Here is a 25648-nt window from a genome sequence, read left to right as displayed (position 1 = left end):
GCGTATGGCGGTGGCAAGTGAAGTTGGGCGGGCGGGAGACACGTGTGCTGAAGGGTTCTGAGACTTTGCCTCGTGTATTATAGGAAGGTTATTATAATGGGATGGGAAGTCAGTTGGGCGGGCAGGAGACACGTGTGTTAAAGGGTTCTGAGACTTTGCCACTTGTATTATAGGAAGGTTATTATAATGTGATGGGAAGTCAGGCTCAGATTACAAGATGTTCGACGAAAGTTGTGACCGAGACTTCTGGCAATCGAACGATTCGAACCATAGCCAGAATGCTGGACCACGTCTTATATCTACTCTTCTCACCGATGGAATGTTGACAGAGGACCATGTTCCTCGTTTTCAATTTCCCACAAAAGGCTGAGTGAATTGAGCCACAATGTCTTCATTTTTTTTTTTTTTTTTTTTTTTTTATGAAAACATACTCATTTTATTAATGAACCGAAATTACAACTGTGACTTACTAATATATGAAAAAATTTCAGACTATAAGCCAAATTACGCATCAGTTCTGGGGCTTTCCTACACACAAATTTCTTTGTGGCAGACATTGTTTTAACTTCTCAACAAACTCTCTTCTAACAGAGAAAGCACTCTGTAAAACAGAATTTGAAGGCCTCCTTTATCCTCCCAAGGAGGAAAAGTATGGGGCATTTTTATGGACACTAAATCCATTAGCCTATTTCTATTTTATTGAATACTAAACAACTACTAACTAACAACTAAACTACAGAACCACAAGCGTCGGTGTGGCCCCAGACGTCACGCCCACTGCAAGCATCGACATCTCGAGTCCTGACGGCACGAGCACCCAGCTCACGTACAAACAAAAATGGCCTTCGCTGTATAGGCAACGCCTACGCGCAATGTGGCGCCCCCAATCCCCCTTATATAAATACACAGGGATCGAGACGCCAGGATGGTGACAACACGGTCACGCATCCCAACGAAATGTGCTCAAGTGTGTGTGCAACATGCAAAGGTGCACAATAAAAGTCGCAGCGGATAATATAAATAAGTCAACTAAGTACCAGAAATTTAAATACAAATATTTAACACAATTTATCTTTAAAAATTATACAGTCATCCCAAATATAATACAAAAGGTAAATACATAAATTGATAAAAACATAACTCACTAAACAGGAGCAATCCCAGATCACTCCTCCAACGGAGCCAAGCTAAGGCTCGTCATCATCATCTGCATCAAAATCTGCGATACCATAAAATGGTACCACAGGTAAGTATAAACCAAACAACTCTCGGGATAAAAATACATTAATGCAACCAACAATATAGCAAAATACATTTAGCCATAAAATACCATTTTTTCCCAGAAAAATGATTATTTCTAACACACACCAAAAATCTCATTTTGGCCCAAAATATCCGTAAAACATTTTCCCATAAAATGATTCACACAAACAACCCATTTATCGGACACTGTAGGCGGGAATCGTAGGCGAGACTCTACCACCGTCCTTGCTTACCACCATCCCTACCGCGTGCACCGTAGGCGGGAATCACAGGCGGGACACAACCACCATCCCTGCTTACCACCATCCCTATCGCGTGCACCGTAGGCGGGAATCGCAGGCGGGACTCTACCACCATCCCTACTTACCACCATCCCTACAGTTCTTTTACACACAATGAATACTTAACAGAGCACTGTAGGCGGGAATCACAGGCGGGACACAACCACCATCCCTGCTTACCACCATCCCTACAGTCTCTTTTCCTTTTACTCACATGAGAATCCAATTCCAATAAATACATGAACATGTATGCAATCATGCGAAAACCCAGTTTTCTTTACAAACATGATCATGCATGCAATATGCGATGTACATGAACAAGCCACAACCAACAACCAACAACCACAATTCACAATGCAAACAAACACACAACTCCGTCCACAATCCATCCGACCTCCGAAACTCCTCGAACTCAGTCCGGCAAAACAAACCAATTCACAGATAATATGTGTTAGTGTAAAAATATATTTAAATCGCGAAAGTTCTTTAAGGAAAATACTTACAGTGCAATATAACAATTTCCGAAGGATCACGAAGTTGAAAAAATGCGACGTTTGAGCAACACCACAGTGTAAAATACACTGTGGCCGTGGGTCACAAATACCAACTTTCAAACGGAGGCAAACGAAGACCCAAGATTGATAGGGTAGGGTCTAGGGAGGTCGGTGAAGCCAATGGTGGTGGTGGTTTGCCGTGGGTGGCGGCGGAATGGACGGTAGAAGACCAAAATGCCCAAATCGGAAATGTAGATGGTGAAGCTTCACCGGTGACGAATCGGAGGTGGGGTTGGGTCCAATGGGTTGCTAAGAGGTCGGGGATGAAGTGGTAGGAAGATGGTGGCCAATGGTGGTGCGACGGCGGCGCTGGAACGAATGGTGGCCGCGGCTTTGAAGGGCTACTGGTGGTTAACGGCGGCGCGAATGGAGGTGAGGTTGGTGGGGTGAGGTCGCCGGCGGCAGGGGAACACAATGGGGTGGGCGGTGAAGGCCACCGCTGGCTCACGGCGGCGCTGGCGTGAAAGTGGCCCGCGGCTTCGAGGGGTGGGTGCGGGCTACCGGCGGCGAGGTAGGGGCTGGGATTTGGGGGTTGAGGTCGCCGGAGGGAGGGGGAGCTGGTCGGCCGGGCGGTGTCGCGCACGGGGGAGGGGAAAAATAAAGAAGAAAAAAGAAAAGAAAGAAAAGAAAAGAAATGAAAGAAAAATGGAGGGAAAAGAAATGAGGTCCAATCCTCATAACTTGGGTCACAAAAATGATCCAACGGAGATGATTTTAAAACCACAAGTTAAATAAAATAATTTAGACGTAATGGTAAAGTCAAATTGAAATAATTAAATACCACAATAATTAATTTAAATATTAAAAGCAATTTAAATGCATAACAATAAATAAATATTTGGAAAGCACATAAAAATAATTTTCACCAAATTAAAATCGTAGAAATAAACTTACTAAAAATCCAACCAATTTTAAAATAAGAGGATAAATTTTTGAACAATCAAAAATAATCATTCAGTAAAAATACACTAAAATACGGGGTGTTACACGCAAGCACTAGCCTTCATGTTACTTAGCCTCTTTTTTTTGTATATGAGATAAAATGAGTTGAGATGAAAATTAAAAGTTAAAAAAAATATTGTTAGAATATATTTTTTTCATATTATTTTATTTTGTGATTTGAAAAAATTGATTTGTTTATTTTATTTTATGTGGTAATTTGAAAAAATTATAATGATTAAATAAAATGAGATGAGTTGAAATGAGATGTGAAAACAAACGAGGCCACTTATTGTCCACCGGCCTAGTTCAGCAACAAAACAAAAAAATTAACGATAGACACAAGTATTTTTAAGACTTTTTATATAACTATATTTTAAAATGAATGTATCTATAATATTATTTTTATAAATTATATGATAAAGATGCCCATCATTTAAAATATAGTTATAAAAATAATTGTATGTCTATCTTTTTCTATCAAAAGACAAATATCATATCCTACTTTTTATCATTTTCGGGATCGTTTTGATCAAGATTAACAAAGATCATGTTGGCATCAGATAAATTGTTTAATCTTCATTTTTCTTCCGATTGTTTGTGTGTATGTATATCATCCCTTGAATAGAATGGCAAACGAGGATTATTTTATTCCCGGTTGAGGACGTGTTTTTGCATGCTTCCAATTTAGTGTCCATCCATTACAGCAAATAAAAAAATAAAAAAATAAAAAGACAAACAAAGTTACGTATTTCTGCATAAAGCCTACTTTTATGGAATGTTTGGAGGGCAAATTTACTATAATTGATGATTTTACAGTCTCTTAGTCTCTCGCATTTTACAGTATAATAAGGATTAGTAACCCTTTTAGCCTAGAGAAGAAAATACTTCTAGAGTCTCTTGGATTGAGGTTGAAGAAGCCATCAAAGTACTCCAGCCAGGGTCGCCCAAAAGTCTCCTTCAGATCAAATCCCATATTCCCCCTCTTTGGGTAGGAAAGCCTCCTTTATTGAGGCAGTGGGAGTGATTGGTGAGAAATGAAGCTTTATATTATTTCTATAGAGGTTTAGACAAAAATGAATCACACATTCTTATTAGAAGAAGAGGTATAAATACAGATTTGAGAAACTGAAATTACTCCTAAACTTGTGCTAACGTATAACAACATATATGAAAATAAAGGAAAGAATGAGCTGTACAGATTTCCTAAACTAGCTGATCAAATGCAGTTAAGAATTCGGATGCTGATTTTCTGCATGAATACTAGCTGTCCTTATATGCCCCCTCAAGATGGAGGTGCCATCTGCAACACCAATCTTGGATCTTAATAGTTGAAAGCGTTGACGTGAGAGTGATTTTGTAAGGAGATCAGCTAGTTGATCAATGGTATGGATGTGCTGAACACGAATAGTTCCCTTTTTGACAAGATCTCGTACAAAGAGGAGATCAATTTCAATGTGTTTCATCCGTGTGTGCTGGACTGGATTTAAACTGAAATGGTTGGCGCCAATATTATCACAAAACATTTGAGGTGCTTCTCTGAGAGTGAGACCAAGTTCCTTGATGAGAGAATGAAGCCAAACTGTTTCTGATGTGGCAGTAGCTAGTGCCCGAAACTCTGCTTCTGTAGATGATCTTGAGACTGCCCTTTGCTTGCGTGCAGACCATGAGATTGGATTAGGACCAATGAATGTGATGAAAGCAGTGGTTGAAACACGAGTGTCCATATTTGATGCCCAGTCCGCATCACTATAGGTCTTGAGTTTGAATTGATCATGCTTTTGGAGAAGAATACCATGAAACATGGTCTGTTTAAGATATCTGAGTAGTCTTTTTGCTGCAGCCCAGTGGTTTGTTGTCGGCTTCTGCATAAACTGAGATAATCTGTTGACTGCAAAGGCAATATCGGGACGAGTGAGTCCCAAATACTGAAGTGCTCCAATGATCTTGCGATACTCAGTGCTGTCAACACATTCAGAATTATCTTGAACCGTAAGCTTGGCTGTTGTGGACATTGGAGTGAGTGTTTCTTTAGCATTTTCCATGGAGGTTCGTGAAAGGAGATCCCGTATATACTTATGTTGAGATAGAAAGAGCCCCTGTGGCGTTGGAATTACTTCTATGCCCAAGAAATAATGCAAGGAGCCCATATCTTTGACTGAGAATGTAGAGCCAAGCTTGTTTATAATGTTATTCACAAAGCTGAGTGTGTTGCTTGTGACAATTATGTCATCAACATAAACAAGGCAGTAGCACAAAATATCATGAGACTTATAGATGAACAAAGAGTTGTCAGTAGCCGAGTGAATAAAACCAAAGCTGAGGAGTGCATCCCGAAGGGCCTTGTACCACTGTCGTGGGGCTTGTTTAAGACCATAGATACTCTTTTTTAGCTTGCAAACATGCTGAGGTTGAGATGGATCTTCAAATCCTGGAGGTTGATGCATGAAGACTGTTTCTTCAAGATTACCATGCAAGAATGCATTATTGATGTCTAACTGACGAAGGGACCAGCCATGCATGACAGCAATGGTTAAAAGAAGCCTAATTGTTGCTGGCTTTACGACGGGACTGAAGGTTTGAGAGTAGTCAATACCTGGCCGTTGATGAAATCCTTTAGCGACAAGTCGAGCTTTATATCGACTGATTGTTCCATCTGGATTTCGTTTCTTCCGAAACACAAATTTACACCCAACAAGATTCTGGCCAGGAGTGGGAGGAACTAGTTCCCACGTCCCATGTTGAAGGAGGGCTGTCACTTCTTCTGACATAGCCTTGCGCCAGTGAGGGTCTTTAAGAGCTTGACTTACAGAACTTGGTTCGAGTGGTTCAGGTAAGGGGTGCTTGGTGGTGGTGTGGAGTTGTTTTGGCCGAAAGATATTGTTCATGGAGCGAGTGATGATGGTTCGTGGACATGGTGGTGGAGAGGATGGTATTGAATTTTCTGGTTGAGAAACAGAAGTAGAAGGTCTAAGAGTTACCTGATCTGAAGTGGAGAGTGGTGCCTCTTGAGGTTGCACAAGAGCTGGATCTTCACTTGGAGTCGAAGAAGCAGAGGGGATATCTCCTTGAGCCCGTGTGATTGCTGGAAGCTGCCTGGAAGCAAGCTGCAAAATTGGTCCTGAAAAAGAAGAGGTTTCTGGTAGGGATGAGTCAGTGGGTGATTGCATGGAAACCTGTTTGAAAGGGTAAACAGATTCATCAAAGGTTACGTGTTTGGAGGTGTATATGCGCTGACTTTGTAGATGAAGACATAGATATGCACTTTGGCTAGTGGAGTAGCCAACAAAGATACAAGGAACAGATTTCTTTTGAAATTTGTTTGTGTTATACGGCTTCATCAAGGGAAAGCAGAGACATCCAAAGGAACGTAATTTTTCATACTGAGGTTGTTGTTTGAAGAGAGCTTGAAGAGGTAATTTATGATGAAGAACAGGTGATGGAAGTCGATTAATTAGATATGTGGCTGTTGCAAAAGCATAAGCCCAATATTCTGATGGAAGAGAGGCATGACTTAGAAGGGTTTGACCTGTCTCCACAATATGGCGATGACGACGCTCAGACACTCCATTTTGTTGGGGTGTATAAGGGGCTGTCGTATAATGACTAATGCCATGGATTGTGAAAAAGGGTCGAAGAACAGTGAATTCTCCTCCATTATCGGAATAAACTCCTTTAATTTTTATGTTAAAACGAGTTTCAATCATTTTGTAGAAATGAGGAAATATGGTTTTAACATCTGATTTTTGATGCAATGGAAAGAACCACACATATTTTGTAAAGTGATCAACAAAAATAACATAATATCTGTGGCCATTGAGACTAGGAGTGGGAGAAGGTCCCCATACATCAGTGTAAAGTAAATCAAATGGTGCTGTGCTAGTTAGACCGTGTTTATGAAAGGGTAACTGATGAGCTTTATTGATAGAACACGAATGACAATTATTAGAATCAGAAAGACATGAAGTGGTGGGAAGGGAGAAAGAACTAATGAGGCGAGTGACAACTTTGGATGATGGATGACCAAGGCGCTGATGCCAACCAGCTACTGATGTGCGTTCATGGACAAAAGCAATTGGAGTAGCAGCAGGCGATGAGGGCAGAGGATAGACTCCATTTTCACACGGTCCTTGAAGAAGAATCTCCCCCGTTCTCCGATCCTTCACAAGAAAATAGGTTGGGTGAAATTCCAGGATAACATTGTTTTGCTTTGTGAAGTGGTGAACAGATATCAAGTTTTTGTTAATGGTAGGAACACATAGAGTATCTTTAACTTGAAATTTTCTGTTTGGAAATGAAAGAGTAAGAGAACCGGAATGAGTAATGGGCAAACCTGATCCATCTCCAATAATAACTTCATCAGTACCATCATATTCAGAGTGAAATTGTAAATTTGAAACCTGAGAAGTGATATTATGGGAAGCCGCAGAATCAATGAGCCAACGTTTGTCTGGACTGGAAGTTGTAGTTGTGCAGTTCACAGTGGCTTCAGAGGGTTTCAATTTCGGACAGTATTTTGCAATGTGGCCTTGTTGATCACAATATTGACACCTTGGAGGGTACTTGTATTGTTTCGACTGTCGAGACTTTGATCTGGAGTCATTCTTGGATTGTTGATAAGTTGATGAAGACTGATTCTTTGAGGAGCGTGAGTCCCTGCGTTGAGTGGTATTGGCAGTAACTACCAAGGATTGAGCAGTGGAGTCAAGCCTTCGAAGATATGCCTCATGACCAAGTAGCAGATCATGTAATTCTTCAAATGAGAGTGAAGACTCTCGGGCTCGAATCGGGGCAACAATGTCACGAAAATCTGATCCTAAGCCATGAAGAACATATAGGGTGATGTCATCTTGAGATAATGGGGCATCGATGAGAGCAAGCTCATCGGCAATGGTTTTTACAGAGTGTAGGTACTCTGTAATGCTGCGATTGCCACGCTGCATGAGGGTGAGATCCTCTTTGAGCTGCATGACACGAGTCCTGGATCGACTAGCATACAGTTTTGTCAGTTTAGTCCAGGCTTGATATGACGTCTTGGAGGTTGCTATGAGTGGTATCACAGCTGGGGACACTGAAGTCAGAATTGCACTTAGAATAAGTTTGTCCTGACGAAACCAAAGGTGATGAGCTGTAGTGGCAGCTGCATCAGTTGACGTCGGTAGGGGTGGGCAGGTATGAGTGCCATCGACATAGCCAAAGAGGTTATAGCCGAGAAGGAGAGACTCAAATTGAGCATGCCATGAAGGGAAGTTGGTTGGGGTGAGACGTGCAGTAATTTGCTGGGTGGCATTGATGGCTATTGGAAAAGTATCAGACGGAGAAGTGGCCATAGCAGAAGCGAGAAGGACAGGAAATACTCGTTGGAGTTTTGAGGTGTTAATCTGATACCATATAGAGGTTTAGACAAAAATGAATCACACATTCTTATTAGAAGAAGAGGTATAAATACAGATTTGAGAAACTGAAATTACTCCTAAACTTGTGCTAACGTATAACAACATATATGAAAATAAAGGAAAGAATGAGCTGTACAGATTTCCTAAACTAGCTGATCAAATGCAGTTAAGAATTCGGATGCTGATTTTCTGCATGAATACTAGCTGTCCTTATAATTTCTACCCTCAACTCTTGCGTTGTCTTGTTCTCCATTTCTTTTCCCTCCCCAAATTACTGTTCGGCCTGGCATATTTACCCCCCTAACAACAAGCATGCTCTCTGATGCAGACAGGATTGATATAACAATAACGCATGGATAGCTAGCATTTCTCATGGCTTGTATGTGACTATAAGCTTGATATTTATTGATGTACCAATTGGGTTGCATACATGTACCAAGTTTCATTGTAAGAAAATTGTTTATTTGTAACAAGTTATTTCCTATTAAAATGATTATTTCTTATTAAAATAAGTTTGTTTTCCTCACAAATAGTCATTATCATCACAAATAATTCGTCATAAATACTCGTTTTTCTTATAGTATAATTTAACATGTAATTCAAAACTTTTACGTAACACTCTTGTTTGTTTTACATTCCACCATTGTTTAATCAGTGAATGTCGACTGATTCTTGCATATATCTTTAATGTTCAATTCCATCAACTCTTCGATTTGACATGCAATGGCAGCTGGAATATATATATAGATTACTTTGAGCAGGTAAGATGTGTCATATCTGATAGCTAGTACGTAGTCATGAACCCAAAAATTGACCAACAAAACAAGTACTTAATACAGGCTGTTGTGATGTAGATATTAAGGTAGTTCAAATCTTTGTCTAGTCATGTTTACGTTGTGCGTTTATAGGGCTTGGAAGAAAGTTGACCTTATCATCGTTTAGTCTTGGAGACCAACTTCTCTTTCAGAATATGCTGGAAAAAAATTCGCTACAAAAATGATTATACAACCTTATCCAACAGAGTGAGTGCTGGGGCGGCGCATTAGCATCGCTAACTTTGTTTCTTGATTTGTTATTTCACAAGGAAAATGATTTACACAAAGCATAAAGTCAAAGTGTCTTGTTAATTAAGTTTAATATATATGAGTTTAGAGTCATAAACAACATGATTAGCACTTGCATATGCTACACTCAAAGATTCCTGAATTTTGGTCAATTCCTTCAGTAAACTTTGATATCCCAAAGTATACTTTCCATCCCAACCCTATCAAAATTGATATTTGCACCTTATAATTATTGAAAATAAATAAATAGTCTAGTTTAGTTTTTATTGTTGGTGCAATCTTAACTGTCAAATCTTAATAGGGGATGCAAATTGCAAATTTTTAAGAGAAATATTTTGGCCACAAATGAATTTGATAAAAATAAATCTACAGATTGACGTAGTTTAATATGGTATGTCAGATTGTAAAGTTACTTTTATTATAAAATAGATCAAACATATCATATAAAATAAAATTATATCAATTTATGAATTTATTTTTATAAAATCACTTTGTGGTTATATCATTTTCTTGTTAATAATTTGAACATGCACCGGGCACCCCGAAGAATACCTCTGATTCCGTCACTGACAAATTAATCCATAATTGTACGAACATGTGAATCTATTTATCCCATTTTGTGATAGTTTTTAACTTCTCCTCATGTTATTTAAAAAGGTATTTCAGAATTAACTGGAACGCGTTCCTCAACTGAATAGATTACTTTGCGTGATCATGACGCTTTCTTTCTTATGGGATTTACTTGATCAGAATGTTCTTGTTCATTATCATGATAAACAATGAACATAGATGGGGGATATGACAAAGAGACTAGGATGCTCTGTCCCACCCAAAGAGAAGTGTAAAATATCGAGGTGGTCGGCTGCCATTAGCCCAAGGATCAACGTCACACATAGAGTTGGTCAACGTGTGAGGGTGGGCAATTTCACAGATCAATGGACTTATGAGCTTCATCCGATAAGGTTGGGATCAGAACACAGTTGGCTGCTTCGATGAATTTTGGTTTGGGATCTCTACAGTCTCAATTACTTGTTCCACTTTCTTTCTTCCTTTCTCCCACAGAATTGCAAAACTGAAAAGATGTCTTCGACGGCTTTCAATGCTTTTCTTCCATTTAGACAGCTGAAAACTGACCCAAGACTAGGTACTTTTCTCTTGAATTTCTAGAACTCAATGAAATACATGATGCAAGATGTCCCAAAAATACAATGATAAAATCGGCTAATAAACCTCAGTTTCGGGGCTAATGAGAAGTAAGAATCAAGGGAGATATATTTTAAAAAATGAAAAGAATAAGTCGCAGGCAAACCAGGTTGATAAAACGGCCGGCGTCTCGGCACGAGCTGGGATTTTCAAGGTCCAACGTATTACATAATTCTATTTGACAACTGAAAACATCCTGGAAACCAGGTTGGTGTGCATTACTATTTGAAATAGGAATATACTAAAAACCCATTGTAATCTCAATCTACACGTTGGATTTGCGAGGATGCAATGTCAACGGTCCAACACGTTGTTGTCCGTCCTCAGACCCTTTCGGTATCATATAAAACGCCGAACTGGTCTCCACCCTGCAGTGCTCCCCCCACAAAACAAGTTCCTAACTAGAAAACCAAGCAAAACCCAACTTGAAAAGAAACAAGACGAAGACGAAGAACAGAAAAAAATCAGAAGACAGATGAAGCTCGTTTGGTCCCCTGAGACAGCATCAAAGGCCTATATTGATACTGTCAAATCTGTAAGCAGTGAAAATTGCAAACGCTTTTGCATTTTGTTTCGAATCTCTAATGAATTGCTTTTCGTTTTGTTATTAAAATGGGTTTTTTCTTTGCTTGTAGTGTGATCTTTATCACGAATCAGGCGTGGCAGAGCTTGTTTCCGCCATGGCTGCAGGTTGGAACGCCAACTTCATCGTTGAGACATGGTCGCAGGGCGGAGTTATGGCAACAAGTATTGGCCTAGCGGTGGCGAGCCGTCACACGGGAGGAAGACACGTGTGCATAGTCCAAAACGAGCAATCAAGGACAGAGTACACTGAAGGCATGATCAAGGCCGGGATGTCACCGGAAGTTATGGTGGGAGAGCCGGAGGAAGTGATGGATGAGATAGTGGGCATAGATTTCTTGGTGGTTGATTGCAAGCGAAAGGACTTCTCAAGAATACCGAGGCTTGCGAAACTGAGCAGCCGTGGTGCGGTTTTGGTGTGCAAGAATGCGAGTTCCAAGTCGGCTTCAAGCTTCAAATGGCGAAGCGTTCTCGATGGTGGAACTCGGCGTCTGGTGCGCTGTGTGTTTCTGCCGGTGGGGATGGGATTGGATATTGCTTATGTTGCCACCAGTGGGGGAAATTCAGGTTCTGGTACAAAAAGATGGATCAAGCATGTGGATCAACAATCAGGAGAGGAGTATGTTATCAGAAAATAAATTTTCAGGCGAATTATTTCGAGACTTTTATGGTTGTATGTATAAATTCAATTCACGAATGGTAAGAGAATTTACAAAAAGAAAACCTACAAATTGATTTTAGGTTTGATTTAATACGTTGGGTTCTCTTTGTGGATTAACATATTTCTCAATTCAATTCCAGAAAATCATTTGTACGTAAGTTCGTGATCATCGATTCATTAGTAGTTCTAGCATTAAGGCCACCAAGCTGATTGTTCTGATCCCTCTGCTTGCCAAAAGATTGTTTTCATTCCATCATTCTGTCTCTGATATTAATGTCTTCATTGGTTAATTCGTCGTGCATATACTCTTCGCATGGAAATGAACAAGTAAACCTCTATTGAACGGTGCATCTAACCAGCTTGATCACCTCATTCATGAGAGTTTGAAGCCTCTCTCTATTGCAGAAACGGGAATGTCGGAATACTAAAACTATAGCAAGGAAAAACAAAAAAGAAGAAACCGCTGCGGTATTTTTTCTGTTCCTTGACAGCAAGTGTGCGGAACGTCTAACAAAGTTTAAATATTGCTTGCTTTTACATGACAAATGGGGAAGGCAGAACTGTTCGAGTGTCAAGTACAGGAATAACTAGAACAAATGTGTCATAAATCAAATTCACAATATGTATAAAAAGTATCAAAAGCCTATAAAAGCACAGTCATCTTACATCAAGAGACTATTCATTTTTATATTTTTATTGCATCAAGAGACTGCTTACTCTGGAAACAGTTGATATAGTTTTGACAAGACCATATAAAAAGCACTCTTGGCATTCTTTCTGCAGGCTGGTCTTAGAAAGTGGTCTTGGAAATGCCCACAGTTTCTCATTGCTCAACTAATGAACAACCCGCTCTTTTACATTCAAGTCAATTCCTACATAGAAAAAATTCAAAAAGAAGTAGACAACTTTAGTCAATCAAATTTCATAATAAATTTTCAAGAGGGATGGTGAACTTACGTGTTTAAATGATCTCAGATCACTAGTTATAATAAAGCAGTAGATTAGTCCCAGCTGTCTCGGCTTCTTCTAAATGCTTTCTTTTCTGAGAGCACCTTCTTGCTTTTAAGGCGTTTCTGCTCTCCAATAGCAGCCCTACAGTATTGCATAGACATATATAAAAGACAGTCCCAAGCTCTTTACAGTCCAATAAGACTAACAAAAAGACACAATATTGCAGACAAAATATAATGTTGCCGATGTACTGCAGAACTTGTAAGTAAATAAAAAGAGCTACAAGAAAGACGGTTGAAAACACACGCTTTAGAACTCTTACATCTTTGCAATTTTCTTCTTTTGCTCTTCTGAAGGAGGAGGTGGAACATAAGACGCAGCATCAATTATTGCCTGTTTCATTTTATATGTATGTATATATATATATAGAGAGAGAGCGAGAGAGAGAGAGAGAGAGAGGTGAGAGATGACTCGGTTAAGTAGAAATCATGAAAAAAAATTAAAAATAAAAAGGAAGCCTAAGTTAGTACAAGTAAGTGTACAAAAAGCCCTCCTCCAAAGGAGTTTGAGGGGAAAGATGGGAGGGGTGCGGGGCGGTGTTAGTAATAAAAGTTAACTACTGAAGTCAAGAACATCAAGAACCTCCATAAAGACATGCTCAAAGGTTAGACTATCGCAAGCAAAACATCTTATGAAGGACAATTATCTTCAGCTTACGAATGAAAACAGAGCACCAGCAAACTCAACACCACACAAGAAAACACCGTATCCATTATCTAGTACCTGAAGTTTTGCCAAAGCATCTTCAATGTTACCCCTGAAAAAGAAAAGTATACTCAAACCAGATGCCTTCCCAATATATCACAAGAACAGACAGCAAAAGAGAGAAGGCAGAAGTTGACTTCTGTGTTCTAGTTTTTGTTGAAGAAATCACGAGCTCCCCATCCTTGTTGATTCGATTTTTCTCCTGTTCATGACCAGGAAGATTACCAAGAGATGGTAGGAACACAACAAAGCCTATGCAAGCTTTTACAATGAAAAGACAAAATCATTAATTGAACAGATAATGACATCAATAGAGCCTCTGAGTCAAAGGAAATCGCTGATGATAAAGCCCTTCTTCTTCTTGTTTTTTCTTTTGGTCTTCCTTTGGGTGAGGAACAGGGGAGGGGGGCGAAGGGAATGGAAGGGCATTCTAGTGCAGGAATTTTCTGGCCAGAAATTGTATTCTAAGCATGCATCAAAAGTACAGCTCGAATATCAATATTATGATACTGTTATAATAGAAACATGTAAAAAGAAATGCAAATTGTTGAGATGATGCATTGTAAACATCTCATGGATTATTTATCTCATCTTTTAGTGACATTTTTATTTATCTACAAACAAGTATGATAAGGAATAACAGCAACAAACCATCTGTATAATCCTCTCCCTTATTCGGTCACTTAGCCAATACGCATTTTTAACATTGAAGCGCATATCCACCTTGGTGTTCACTGCACGACAATCAGTTACAGCAAAAAACAATAAAATAAGTAGCACCACCCTCTTTAGGATGATATAGCACGAAAAGGAGTCAGCAATATAAATCATGAGAGCAAAAGAGAGCAGGACGTGAACTGACCTTTGTTGACATTTTGACCTCCAGGCCCCCCGCTTCTTGCAAAACTGACAGTTACATGGTCTGAATGAAAAATGTGGTATCAGAAACAAGATGTTTGCTGTAAAGAAGGGTATATAAAAGGATATTACTGCATTTGGTCCCATAATAAAAGGTCATCGACAGAAAATGTAATTCACTGAAGGTACAACCCCTAGGGTTTGGTCCAAGTGGTAAGAGCCTTGGTCTTGTTGGTATGCTCCCTCCAAGTCTAAAGTTCAAACCCTTGAGTGCAATCAATTTCTAGGGGCTATCAAACTAGGAAAATTTTCCCTTGAATTGCCCGAGGTGCACTAGCGGGAAACTCCTTGTTGATGGCCTGCTGGGGGATTTGTCGGGACTTTGTTCCGCACACTCGGTGCCAATAAAAAAGATCTTATCCAGAAACGCTAAAATATATTAGCATTCAGGAATACTTCCTAAAGTTCTAGATTAATAAATGGATATAATCACATAGATTACTGCAGTTTAGAAAATGAAAACCCTTTTTTAGGTAGATTGCATAATCATCTTAGGAGAAAGAGATCCTACAATCATCATCAGGCCAATATGAAAGCCAAGAAGATGGGATATTCTCACCCACGCTTCATAATCATTAGTAATCTGACTAAATGAAGGCTGAAAACATTGTCACCTAATTAGTGTTCCATGTGATAAAATCAGCAAGAAACTGCGTACAACAAATGCCCACTAAAAATATCTCAAATAACTTGAGATAAGTCCTACATAGTAATAATATCAACCTTTTTGATCAGGAAATTATCAAAGGGATTCGAAGTCGATGTGAAATTAAGCAAAAGGGGAAAAGAATCAGTAACTATCAACCTCCCTGGCTTCTCCTTCCCAACGCCAGGCCGGGCAACTAGAAAGAGATGAGTTCTACGCTCCATTTTTTTTTTTCTTTCTTTTTTCTGGACTAAAAAGTGGCACATATTATAAGTTTTCCATTTAGACACTTTTGTTTTTTTGTATTTCCACTCGGCTCCCAAACCGCTGGTAAAGGCAGCACAGTCGAGTTCGATGTTCATACGAGATGAATGTCGAAGACAATATCCAAATACTTCGTGTAATTCAAGTCAAATCAACATACATATAAAAAACATCTATTTTTGTGAATTTCCTTTTATGACTTTCCAGAGCGACCAAGCGGAAGGCTATATATATATATAGTTTCCCATACCGAGGGTGATTTTAGGGGTGGGCTGGTCGTCGCGACCAGCCAAGAGAGCTCGCTCCTCGGCTTCTTGCAAGAGCTGCTGAACCTGCGACAGGCGAGCCGACACCTTCCTACCGTCGCCGGAGTCCGAGGCGGCGCATCGTATGCCGCCAAAGCTGATTCCACGGCGTGTATAGCTGAGGGTCCCAGCGACACCAGGCAGTGCACTGAATCGTGGTGATGAAAATGAAAGAGGAAAATGATGAGAAATTCCTCTGAGAAACACGTTTGCCGTCGTTCTGATAATTGCCATTCTTTTGGGCTCCAAAAAGAGGTAAAAGAACCCTAAGAAAGGATAAATCGCCGACCGTTTTTATATGTTTCTCGTTTTCCCAGAGCCTCTGCCTCTTTTTTTTTCGTATGCAAGTTTTCAGTTATGCGTTCTTGCAGTGGTACGATGTGGCTGCCAATTATCAGGGGACTTGGCGGAATATGTGGTGCAAGCAAATTAGAATGGCTGCTAGCATGTTGCCATGTTCTATAACGACACCTTTTTCTGCATTGCAACTTGCCACCTCCCAAGCACTGGGAAAAGTAAAATGATTTATAATATTTTTTACAACACTTTATATAATTATATTTTAAATAAAAATATTTTTACAAAACATCTTAAAAAATTAACATAATTTTATAAAAATATCCTTATTTTATAATATTATTATGTAATATATTGTACAATATATTGTATATATATCATTACTCTGAAAAAAAAATACCAACTACCAAAAAAATAAAAAAAATAAAGACCAGTTCAGATGTTCTATTGTTTTTCACTAGCAGTTTTCCACACTTGCAAGAATATATTGCTTCAATGTTTTAAGATTGGGGTGACTTAAGGAAAAAAGAAACCGACAAAAACAAATATAATATTCTAGAAATACCAAAACATGACACTAACGTGACAGAAGTTGAATTGCAAGAAAAGTATACACACCGGTATGAATGGCAATTTTTACACACCGGCTTATACGTAGAAGTACAGGACTTCAAAAGCCAACTAAAAATAGTCATCTATTAGGATTAACCAATATTAATCATCCAGTACATGAAACTCAACAAGAAAAATTACTCAGCATTATCATAACTACTACAACAACCCACTGCATAAGATCCATACCACCCTACGCGGCTAATAGTTTTAGAGATGGCAAGAAAAGTGGAAACGGGAACTCTCTTCTTTTTTTTTTTTTTTTTTTTTAATAAAGGGGAATGCATGAAAATAAAGAGCTAGGGTGGGTCCTGAAAGTGGAAGGGGACTTGTTCAGCGGGCGCGTGATGAGCTGGTTCGAGCACACCTCAATTTCTCCCTTTCCCTCTAGAATAACTGCTACTGTCTCCGACATCAGATTTCTTCCATCCCGAACGCTCTGGGCCAGAGTATCATGCCCTGTTCCGGCCATCTGGTATCACCGATGGCTGTGCGGGCTCTATTGAAGGAAGTGCCCAACCTCCCGTGCTGGCCTGCCCATTTTGTCCACTACCACCAGCCCCTACGACACAAAATTACACACCCCAACAAAAAATGAGCAACTGCACGGTCCCTAGAAAAAAAAATAAATGCATAATTCTCAGGCAAGCCAGTTACCCATATGTTCACGACTAAAATAATTCTCGGGCAACCCAGGCATTTTCTTTCTAGCATTTCCCTTCCAAGCTTCTTCAAATCCAGTAAGCTCATCTGAAAATTCGCCAATCCAGAGATTATGGTTATTCCTCCTTTGAGTCCGACCCTAGTTGAGTGCATCCTCACACACCCAAAAATATACTACACCACATACCTTCATTCAGATTGTGTAAGGTCTGCATTGTGTCCACCTTACCATCTGAATTAAGCTTCCTTGTAATGGAATGGCCCTACAAAATATGTCCTCGATGCAAGTCCAATATTAACATCCCACAAATCAATCAAACGAAGACAATGTCTAGTGAACACTAGGGAGCACATGAAAATACAGCCATTAAATACAACATTAATGCCCCACATAACTATCAAACGAATATGTCTGGTGAACCCTACAAAGGACATGAAAACTAGGTCATTAATGTATAGTCAGTCATAAAATACCTTATTCTGAAATCCCCTAGATACCCTGTGTTTTGCTTGCCCTGTAACAGTGTTCGCTTCTTTGCTTTCTTCCAAGCTCAACTGCTCCACATTAAAATCTACTTGAGAAACAGAACTAAATTGTAAATAGATCCTGTTATCAAAATTGAAGTTAACTTACTCCATCACTCCCCATCCTTCTAGTCTTGGATGCAGTATAATATGCTCCATTGGGACCACCAAAGTTGACACTGGAGCTCCCAAAGGTAAAACTAGTACGAGACTGTGGCATTATATCATTCAGCTTGTATTCATTCCTGTACTGCACTTGCTTGCTCTTTTTCTCTGCAATTAATGGAGAAAAAAAGGATAGAAAATTTTCAGGTTCAACAATACGGGTCAAAACATAGCATTAAAACCAGTTAAATAGATATATTTAACCTTCAACTTCATCATCGGGATCCTCAACATAATGAGCACTGCTCGACCTACCATGCTTCCTTGGATTCTCTCTCTTCTCCTTATCTGTATCTTCCTTTTCATCTTCAGAGTTCAATTCCTCAATAATTGGGCCCCTAGGCCTTTCTGGCTCTGGTGCTTGATTCTCAAGAAATCCAGGTGGGTACATATTCATAAATGGACGTCCAATTGGATCATCAAGCAGTCCAGAGGGATGCATATTCATAAAAGGATGTCCACCTGAACCAAAGAAGCTCGAATCAAACATGCCTCCAAATGGGCGTGTGAAGAAAGGGTCATTAAATGGATCCCTTCCTCCCAAAAAGCCAGACAGTAAACTCCTGTGAGCCCCAAAGCCGCCAAAGCCCCCAAAGTTAGCAAAAGGGTCACCAAAAGGATCCCTGCCACCTTGTCCTCCCTGCATTTTCTAGCTGCTATGAATCCCAAAACGCTCAACCCTTACAATTCCAAGAAAAGGATATTCTGCAACATTGAAATTCATTCAGCATTAGAAGCAACTGAATAAATAAGATGTGAAACAACAGCAACCTAAAACACGCCTGGTACTTATGCTTGCCTAATTCTCAAGAAACTTCCCATCTTTGACAGCATGACACAACAACTAAAGATCCAAAAATCAAAATAAGTTTGAACAATCACACTATAAAAATAAAATTACGCAAATCCACCCCCAGGGTGCCCCAATAGGTCCTAAAAGCCTCCCTGTAAACTAGTTTCTAAGTCTATAATCGATAAGCATTATATAATTCTGACATTACAGATGATCTTCACTCACAAAAATACTTCAAACTTGACATGTTTCTCAACCATCAAGATTTTCTATGACAGAAGCAAAGCCCCGCATCAAGAAGATGAACATTGAAGAAAATACAAAACGGATCACCATTACCAAAAAATAAAAACATTTTACATTAATTTCCACTCAGACAACAACTCGAGAGGAACCTAAAGATTCCACGTCTTTATAGGGCATGTATCATACAAAGCACAAGGTAAACACAAGTAAAGAATGCATGGTGAAAGATTGGATTAATTCGTCTACACGGCTGAGCAGCGACGAATACTACCCACCATCAGAGATAAGGCATTTTTTAACTTTTGCGTTTTCAAACCCAATCAAGTAGAACATCAAACATACATAACAGGGGCTAAAAAATGAGACGTGCCCATTTTATATCTTCCACCACAAGATCAATACGAAGAGCAAAGGGAAAAGAAAAAAAAAAGGGACAACGTAGGGTATTCGGAATAAACGAAACCATAAAATCTGAAATCAAGGACTCGCAATGAGAAATTCTCATCGGAAACATCACCAAAACCGAACCCTAACATGATCGAAGAAAAAGAACCAGAAATTGCAACATATTCCCATCCGATCACCATATTTACTCTGATCTATGGGCAAACTCACAATCATATTACGCATTTATTCAAATTAGGCATCGAATTCAACCAGGAAAGTAACAAAAAATAATATAGACCTGCAAAAGAAGTGTATTTTTCCACACAAGAAAAAAAAAAAACAAACAAACAAGGAAGCCCTAGAGGTGCGTATAAGAGGAGAAAAAAAGAGACTAGTGCTACCTCCAAAGAAAAAGGGTACACGAATACGGGGAAGAATGAGAGGAATCGCAAACCTTCAACTACCTCACAGAGGTGGTCTTTGTACAAACCGAGATTGTTAAGAATCTGAAGATCAAAGCGTGGAATCACCGACTCGTACGCGAGAGAGAGAAAGATCAAAACATTGATAGAAGTATCTAGGAAGAGAGAGGGTGATATAATCAGCGGGACGTAACGTGTCGATGAATGACTGGTTGAGTCAAAAGGCCGATTCTTTAAATATTGAAATAAATTGAGTTGATAATAAAATATTATTAAAATATTATTTTTTAATATTATTATTATTTTAAAATTTAAAAATATTAATTTATTTATTATATTTTATATTAAAATTTTAAAAAATTATAATAATAAATTGAAATGAATTAATCATTCAAACGAATTATAAAATGATCAAGAGAGCACTTGGTCTTAGATCATTCTATGTGAAGATAGCCAAAATTTAAATAATATGTGTTAATAATATCTCATATTGAACATATCTAAAATAATTTACATTTCAACTATAGTAATTGATCAAAGATAAAAAAGAAAAAAAAAATTACTATTGATATCAAGCATTCGAATACTAATTTTTCACATCAAATAAAAATTAAAATATTAATTTCTCAGTTTAAGTAAAAATACTATTTGATTTGTAATTAAGAAATGTAGATAGAATTTTAGATGAGTTTAATCAAATATTTTTTGTTATTAACATTAAATGACTTTTGAAAATATGATTTTTTTAATATTAATTAATTAGAATATAATTATTATTAACATTTAATTGGTAGAACTACAAAATATGATAAAAATAAATTAAATAAAAAAATTATTAAATTAATTATATTTTATTATTATTATATAAAGAATAAATAGATAATTTAATGTATAGATTGAATTTAAATAGAATAGATAAATATAAAGAAGTATAATACTAATTAAATTTTAAAGATAGATTTGGTAAAACCAATGGATGCTCTTAGAGGAACAAGGCTAGTATTTGTCAAAGAAATAAGATTGACTTTGGCCTGGGCTCAGCCGCTCAATATTTTCGTTCTGTCCTGAAAGGTCAAATGCAAATGTAGAAAGATTTAAACAATTAAAAGAGATGAGATAAAAATTAAAAATTAAATAAAATATTATTGAAATATTATTTTTTAATATTATTTTTTAAAAAATTTTAAAAAGTTGAATTGTTTATTATATTTTATGTAAGTATGAGAAAGTTATAGTGATTAAGATCTTATTTAGATAGTAAGATGAGATAAAATGATTTTATATGAGTTGAATAAAATATTGTTAGAATATTATTTTTTAATATTATTATTATTGTTTTGAAATTTGAAAAAGTTAAATTTTTTATTATATTTAGTGTAAAAATTTAAAAAAATTGTACTGATGAGATGAGATGAAACTGTTTATATGTCCAAATGGAGCTTAAAAGAAATGAGATGAGTTGATAGACTCGCTCAATCCAAACAGCCCCTTTTATATATTTAAACAAGTACAAAATTTTTAATCTATCCCTTTTTTTTAAAGAAGTACAAATTATTTCTCTTAACCTTATAAATACACTACTTTATTTCAGTAAGGGAGCTACTAGAGACATAAAATGATCCCACAAATGAATCTCACATATGGGTTGAATCATTTACATACTATTGATGTCATATTTCGCAGCCTAGGCGACTCCACAATTCCTCTAGTTCAACTTGTAAAACCCGAGGAGATAAGAGCTTGAGGTAGTGTGGGACACCTACAATGACTAAGTCAGAGTCATCTATTTGTGTGGAAATGTAAGGAGAAAGTATTCAGAGAGCTATACCTAGGCTCGGGACGTGTTTATATACATGGTTGTGATGGTCCCCACTCTCTATTGGCAGACTGTGGAGGGGTGTACCAGACACTGCACAGGTGGCAAGTTTTCTTCCTTGTCATGTCAGGCGTTGCCCTGCCATATTGTGCATGAATTGTCAATCTGTCCCTATGACAAGTAAGGGGAGAGAGGCGCGCGCACTACCTTGTCTATAGAGGTGAGTGGACGCTTGTCCTTGTCGTTGCATGCTAGCTTCCCAGATCATTTAATGCGACGTGCCCACTATCCAACGATGTGGGTTGTAGCCCAAGTAGGTGACGTGATCAGTCATCGTATCTGATGGGCCTCATTAGGCCTAGCCTAGAGATGTAAAAAAAAAACTGTTGAACTTGTAAACTAGACTGGACCGGACTAATGGGTTTGGTTCTGTCCGATATCAGTTTTATTTTTCTTAAAACCGATCAAAATAGGTCTGGTTCTGGTTTTTCTTTTTCTAAAATCGGATCGGACCAAACCGAACCGGTTCATATATATTATAATTTTTTATATTGTATATAATTTATATATATAATATATAATTATATATAAAATAATATTGTATTATATAATAAATTACTAATTAATATAATATTAAAATTTAAAATCTTATATCATTATAGTCTATTGTATTAATAGTTATACTAAGTCTATTGTATTAATAGTCATACTAATACTATATCACTATATATTATAAATACTATAATATATCATTATATTATATATTATAATATATCACTGTAGTCTATAATAAAATATATTACTATAGTCTATAATATAATTATAATATACATATTATAATATACTACAATATATTATCATTATAGCATTATATGCTATAATATAATATTATATAATATAGTATATTAAAACTGAAAAACGGGACTAGAACTGGTAAAATTAGAAGTATCGGTTTATGAAATAATTGGTGTAGAATTGATTCTTGAAAATATAAAATTAGTACATATCGATTCGGTCTCGAATTTTATCTAAAATCAAACTAAATCATATCGATTACACCCTTAATCTAACCGAGGCCTCTTCGAAAATATATTGCCTTGGACCTTTCGAACGAGTGATTGAATCTGTGAACTACGAGAGTGAATGTATGCGGCTGTGAACTTGGGGTTCGTACAAAGGACTTACATCCACAGTACGCTAGCTGCTGTATTGTGTGTGTGCCATCATATAACCATTTGTTCTTTTTATCAATAATACGAGAATATTTTAAAGTAGAGCATGCAAGAAATGCAAACTTCGTGACGGTGACGAGATATAAATTGAACACGTAAAATGAAACGTAGTTTTTGACATGGACGTCGTCTTGTGATCATACAATGATGAAATTTGTTCCATTTGGTTTTTCAAAAATCCTGCGCCTAAGAATCACGTGCAAGGCATTACTGAAGTAATTGGGAAGTCTAGCTATAAGTTAGGAATTTGAAATTCAAACTGAAGTTTAAAATTTTCGCCCCTTCATACGTATTCATTTACTCTTTCTTTTTATCTCGAGTTTTCTTCATTCAAATCTATTGGAGGCAACATTTTCTCACGTGTTAAAATTTGAAAATCTCACTCCAATCAATTCTCTCAAAATATTCCTAAAAGGAAGCTAGTTGCTAGAGATATAAAGAAATCCTACATATTGATGTGGCACACTATCAGTGTGCCCCTCATTCTCTCACTTTTCCTCTCGCTCATCTTTCCCCCTTCAGCTTCCCAGCAGCCGTGCATCTCACCTGACTCTCTCTTCCAGCCACAGCAGCGCCGCCACAGCTCGTCACCGACCATGACCAACGACCATTCCCCCTCATCGGTGACCTCCAACCAGACCCAACCCCCACAGTATAGCCTCTCTCCCTCTCCTTCTCTCGAAATTGAGTCCCTCTCACACAGTTTCTCCCTCTTGCCACTGCTAGCACCGTCGTCTCAACCCAACTACACCACCGCACCCAGCCTCTCGTCGACATAAGCTTTTCCCCCAGCCACCGAAGCCCTTCTCTCTCTCCCTTCTCCCCGAACAGCGCCTCCCTCTCTCGATAACCTCCTTATCGATGCTCCATGCCAACAGTGCCACTTGGACTGTCGGTGTCTTTGCCCACCATAAGGTGGTCCCCGATCACTATAGTCGGCACAGGGAGAGGGCAGGGGAGCAAGAACAGGGGGAGGGAGAGAAAGGAAAAGAAAAAAAAAATAAGGGAGAGACGTGGCATACACTGGTAGTGTGTCACATCAATGCGTGAGATTCTTTTGTAGATCTATTTGTGTTTATAGTGTTTTCTTTTTTCTTAAACTAACTCATTCTTATGTTACATATCTATCCATTGTCCATGGCTTGAATGGTGGCCTTTAGCTTAATTTGTTAAGCTACTGGCCACAATCCAGCTGAAGCAAATCGATGAACATATAAAAAATGAAGAAATTTAACTTAAGGATCAAGTTATATCTCACAAGAGGTCTACGAGTAAAAGCATTCACTAAAGATAGTAAAAAGGAACGTTAAAACTTATGACTGTTATGAATATGGCCATGTTAATCATGGCAAAATTAGGTGATAGAAAGTGCTCTTGAAGAATATTCAATCATACTTGCCATTATCATGGCTAACGTTGACAATCCAGATTGAAATCATAAACCAAACATAGCCTTAAATGCTCTTCAAATTTGTTCAAGGCAAAATTCTGTATTTTCTCTCGACTTGTTTCTAACATCCGAATCCCATAATGCTCATTACCAGATTCGACCCATAATGAAAATGTAAATGAAAAAGTGCATGTGGAGAGGTGGGGGGAACTGGTGCATGTGATCGCAAAGATAAAACGGACGTTACAGGTCAGCAGCCAAGCCTCTCTTCATCTTCTTGCAGCACAGATCAGCATCGCGGACTCCATAGGATGGATCATGGCCTGAAGATGACTGGATCTGGGCCCCTTTGTCTCGTGCATTAATTTCACATGCGTGCCAGTCTCAGTCTGGTTCTCTGTCTGTGTCTTTCCGTATCTGATCGAACGATAGTTAGTCGGTGGTGCTTCTGATCCACCGCAGCGACAACCATCTGCGGGAGTAAATGCTAGTAGTTGGAGGCCTTGGGAATCTGAGGTGGGAGGCATGATTTGAATTCGAGTGTGACGACTTCCCCTGGGCGAGTTTAGACTTGTTTTGTTTTATAATTCAATTGAGTTGAGTTTAATTTTAAGTTGAATCTAATGTTCAGACATCAAATTTTTAAATTATTAAATTTATCTCAATTCAAAATTTCATTATACGTGATACTCACAATTATTTTTAACTTAACACATATTTATACGTGAGACACATAATCTTTTTTAATTTTTTATAAAAAATATTAAACTCATCTTAACATTCAAACATATTTTAAACTCAGTTTAGATTGATTTCACATAACTCACTACACTACTCAATGTATTATTATTCATAAAAAACTGAATTCAATTCAACATCTAAACGCAGCTTTAATCTAGATTTTTTTAAAAAAAATTTATAATTTATACAAAGATAAACAAAATTCTACTAAATTAAACGAACCATATAATTTATACGAATATTGTCATGTTAAATGCTCTGGAGAACGTGAATACATACTAATTTAATTTAATTTATTATAGAATAATGTTATTATTTAATTTAAATTTTATCATGTCTAATTATACTTATTATGTGACACATTTTATTAGTTGTCATTTAAATAATTAATAAAAAATAATTTAAAATATATCATATTAATATATATGATTGAAGATGACAAGGATTTCTCAAAATTTTCAATCGAATCCGCTAAGCTAACATTTTACGGGCGGTAAAAAATTACAAACCTTGAGTTCATCCTGAGTTCCCGACGTACGTGGTCAATCCTGGTCCGATAGATCAGCT

At 37.8% G+C, this 25648-nt stretch overlaps 3 protein-coding genes across 6 annotated transcripts; 1 reads left to right on the top strand and 2 right to left on the bottom strand.

Annotated features, from left to right (window-relative positions):
- The first annotated feature begins 10952 nt into the window (after window positions 1–10952).
- Window positions 10953–12097, top strand: LOC121237608. The gene is made up of 2 exons (XM_041134438.1): window positions 10953–11235; window positions 11336–12097. The coding sequence occupies exons 1-2, from the start codon at window positions 10987–10989 to the stop codon at window positions 11918–11920; spliced, it is 834 nt and encodes a 277-aa protein (XP_040990372.1). The 5' UTR covers window positions 10953–10986; the 3' UTR covers window positions 11921–12097.
- Window positions 11777–16278, bottom strand: LOC121237624 (peptidyl-tRNA hydrolase ICT1, mitochondrial). Of its 2 annotated transcripts, XR_005934944.1 has the most exons (9): window positions 15738–16278; window positions 14522–14581; window positions 14311–14393; window positions 13797–13861; window positions 13678–13711; window positions 13217–13287; window positions 12901–13035; window positions 12661–12815; window positions 11777–11852 (listed from the first exon to the last, which is right to left on the bottom strand). XR_005934944.1 is itself a non-coding variant. In XM_041134454.1 (8 exons), the coding sequence occupies exons 1-7, from the start codon at window positions 16024–16026 to the stop codon at window positions 12945–12947; spliced, it is 693 nt and encodes a 230-aa protein (XP_040990388.1). In that variant the 5' UTR covers window positions 16027–16278; the 3' UTR covers window positions 12510–12815; window positions 12901–12944. The 2 variants fall into 2 exon arrangements, 1 of the variants encoding a protein (XP_040990388.1); XM_041134454.1 differs by lacking the exon at window positions 11777–11852 and having other exon boundaries at window positions 12510–12815.
- Window positions 16279–16761: 483 nt separating this feature from the next.
- LOC121237593 lies at window positions 16762–20090 on the bottom strand. 3 transcript variants are annotated; one of them, XM_041134414.1, is made up of 7 exons: window positions 19945–20090; window positions 18259–18759; window positions 17999–18162; window positions 17839–17919; window positions 17552–17627; window positions 17359–17451; window positions 16762–17263 (listed from the first exon to the last, which is right to left on the bottom strand). In XM_041134414.1, exons 2-7 carry the CDS (start codon window positions 18698–18700, stop codon window positions 17154–17156), a joined length of 966 nt encoding a protein of 321 aa, XP_040990348.1. In that variant the 5' UTR covers window positions 18701–18759; window positions 19945–20090; the 3' UTR covers window positions 16762–17153. The 3 variants fall into 3 exon arrangements, with proteins under 3 accessions (XP_040990348.1, XP_040990347.1, XP_040990346.1); XM_041134413.1 differs by having other exon boundaries at window positions 19935–20087; XM_041134412.1 differs by having other exon boundaries at window positions 19882–20070.
- Window positions 20091–25648: the final 5558 nt, after the last annotated feature.

This window comes from Juglans microcarpa x Juglans regia, chromosome 6S (genome assembly GCF_004785595.1).
Source record: "Juglans microcarpa x Juglans regia isolate MS1-56 chromosome 6S, Jm3101_v1.0, whole genome shotgun sequence".
Taxonomy (NCBI): domain Eukaryota; kingdom Viridiplantae; phylum Streptophyta; class Magnoliopsida; order Fagales; family Juglandaceae; genus Juglans; species Juglans microcarpa x Juglans regia.
Note: the sequence above shows the minus strand (reverse complement) of the source record. Positions and strands in the feature narration are given on the sequence as shown.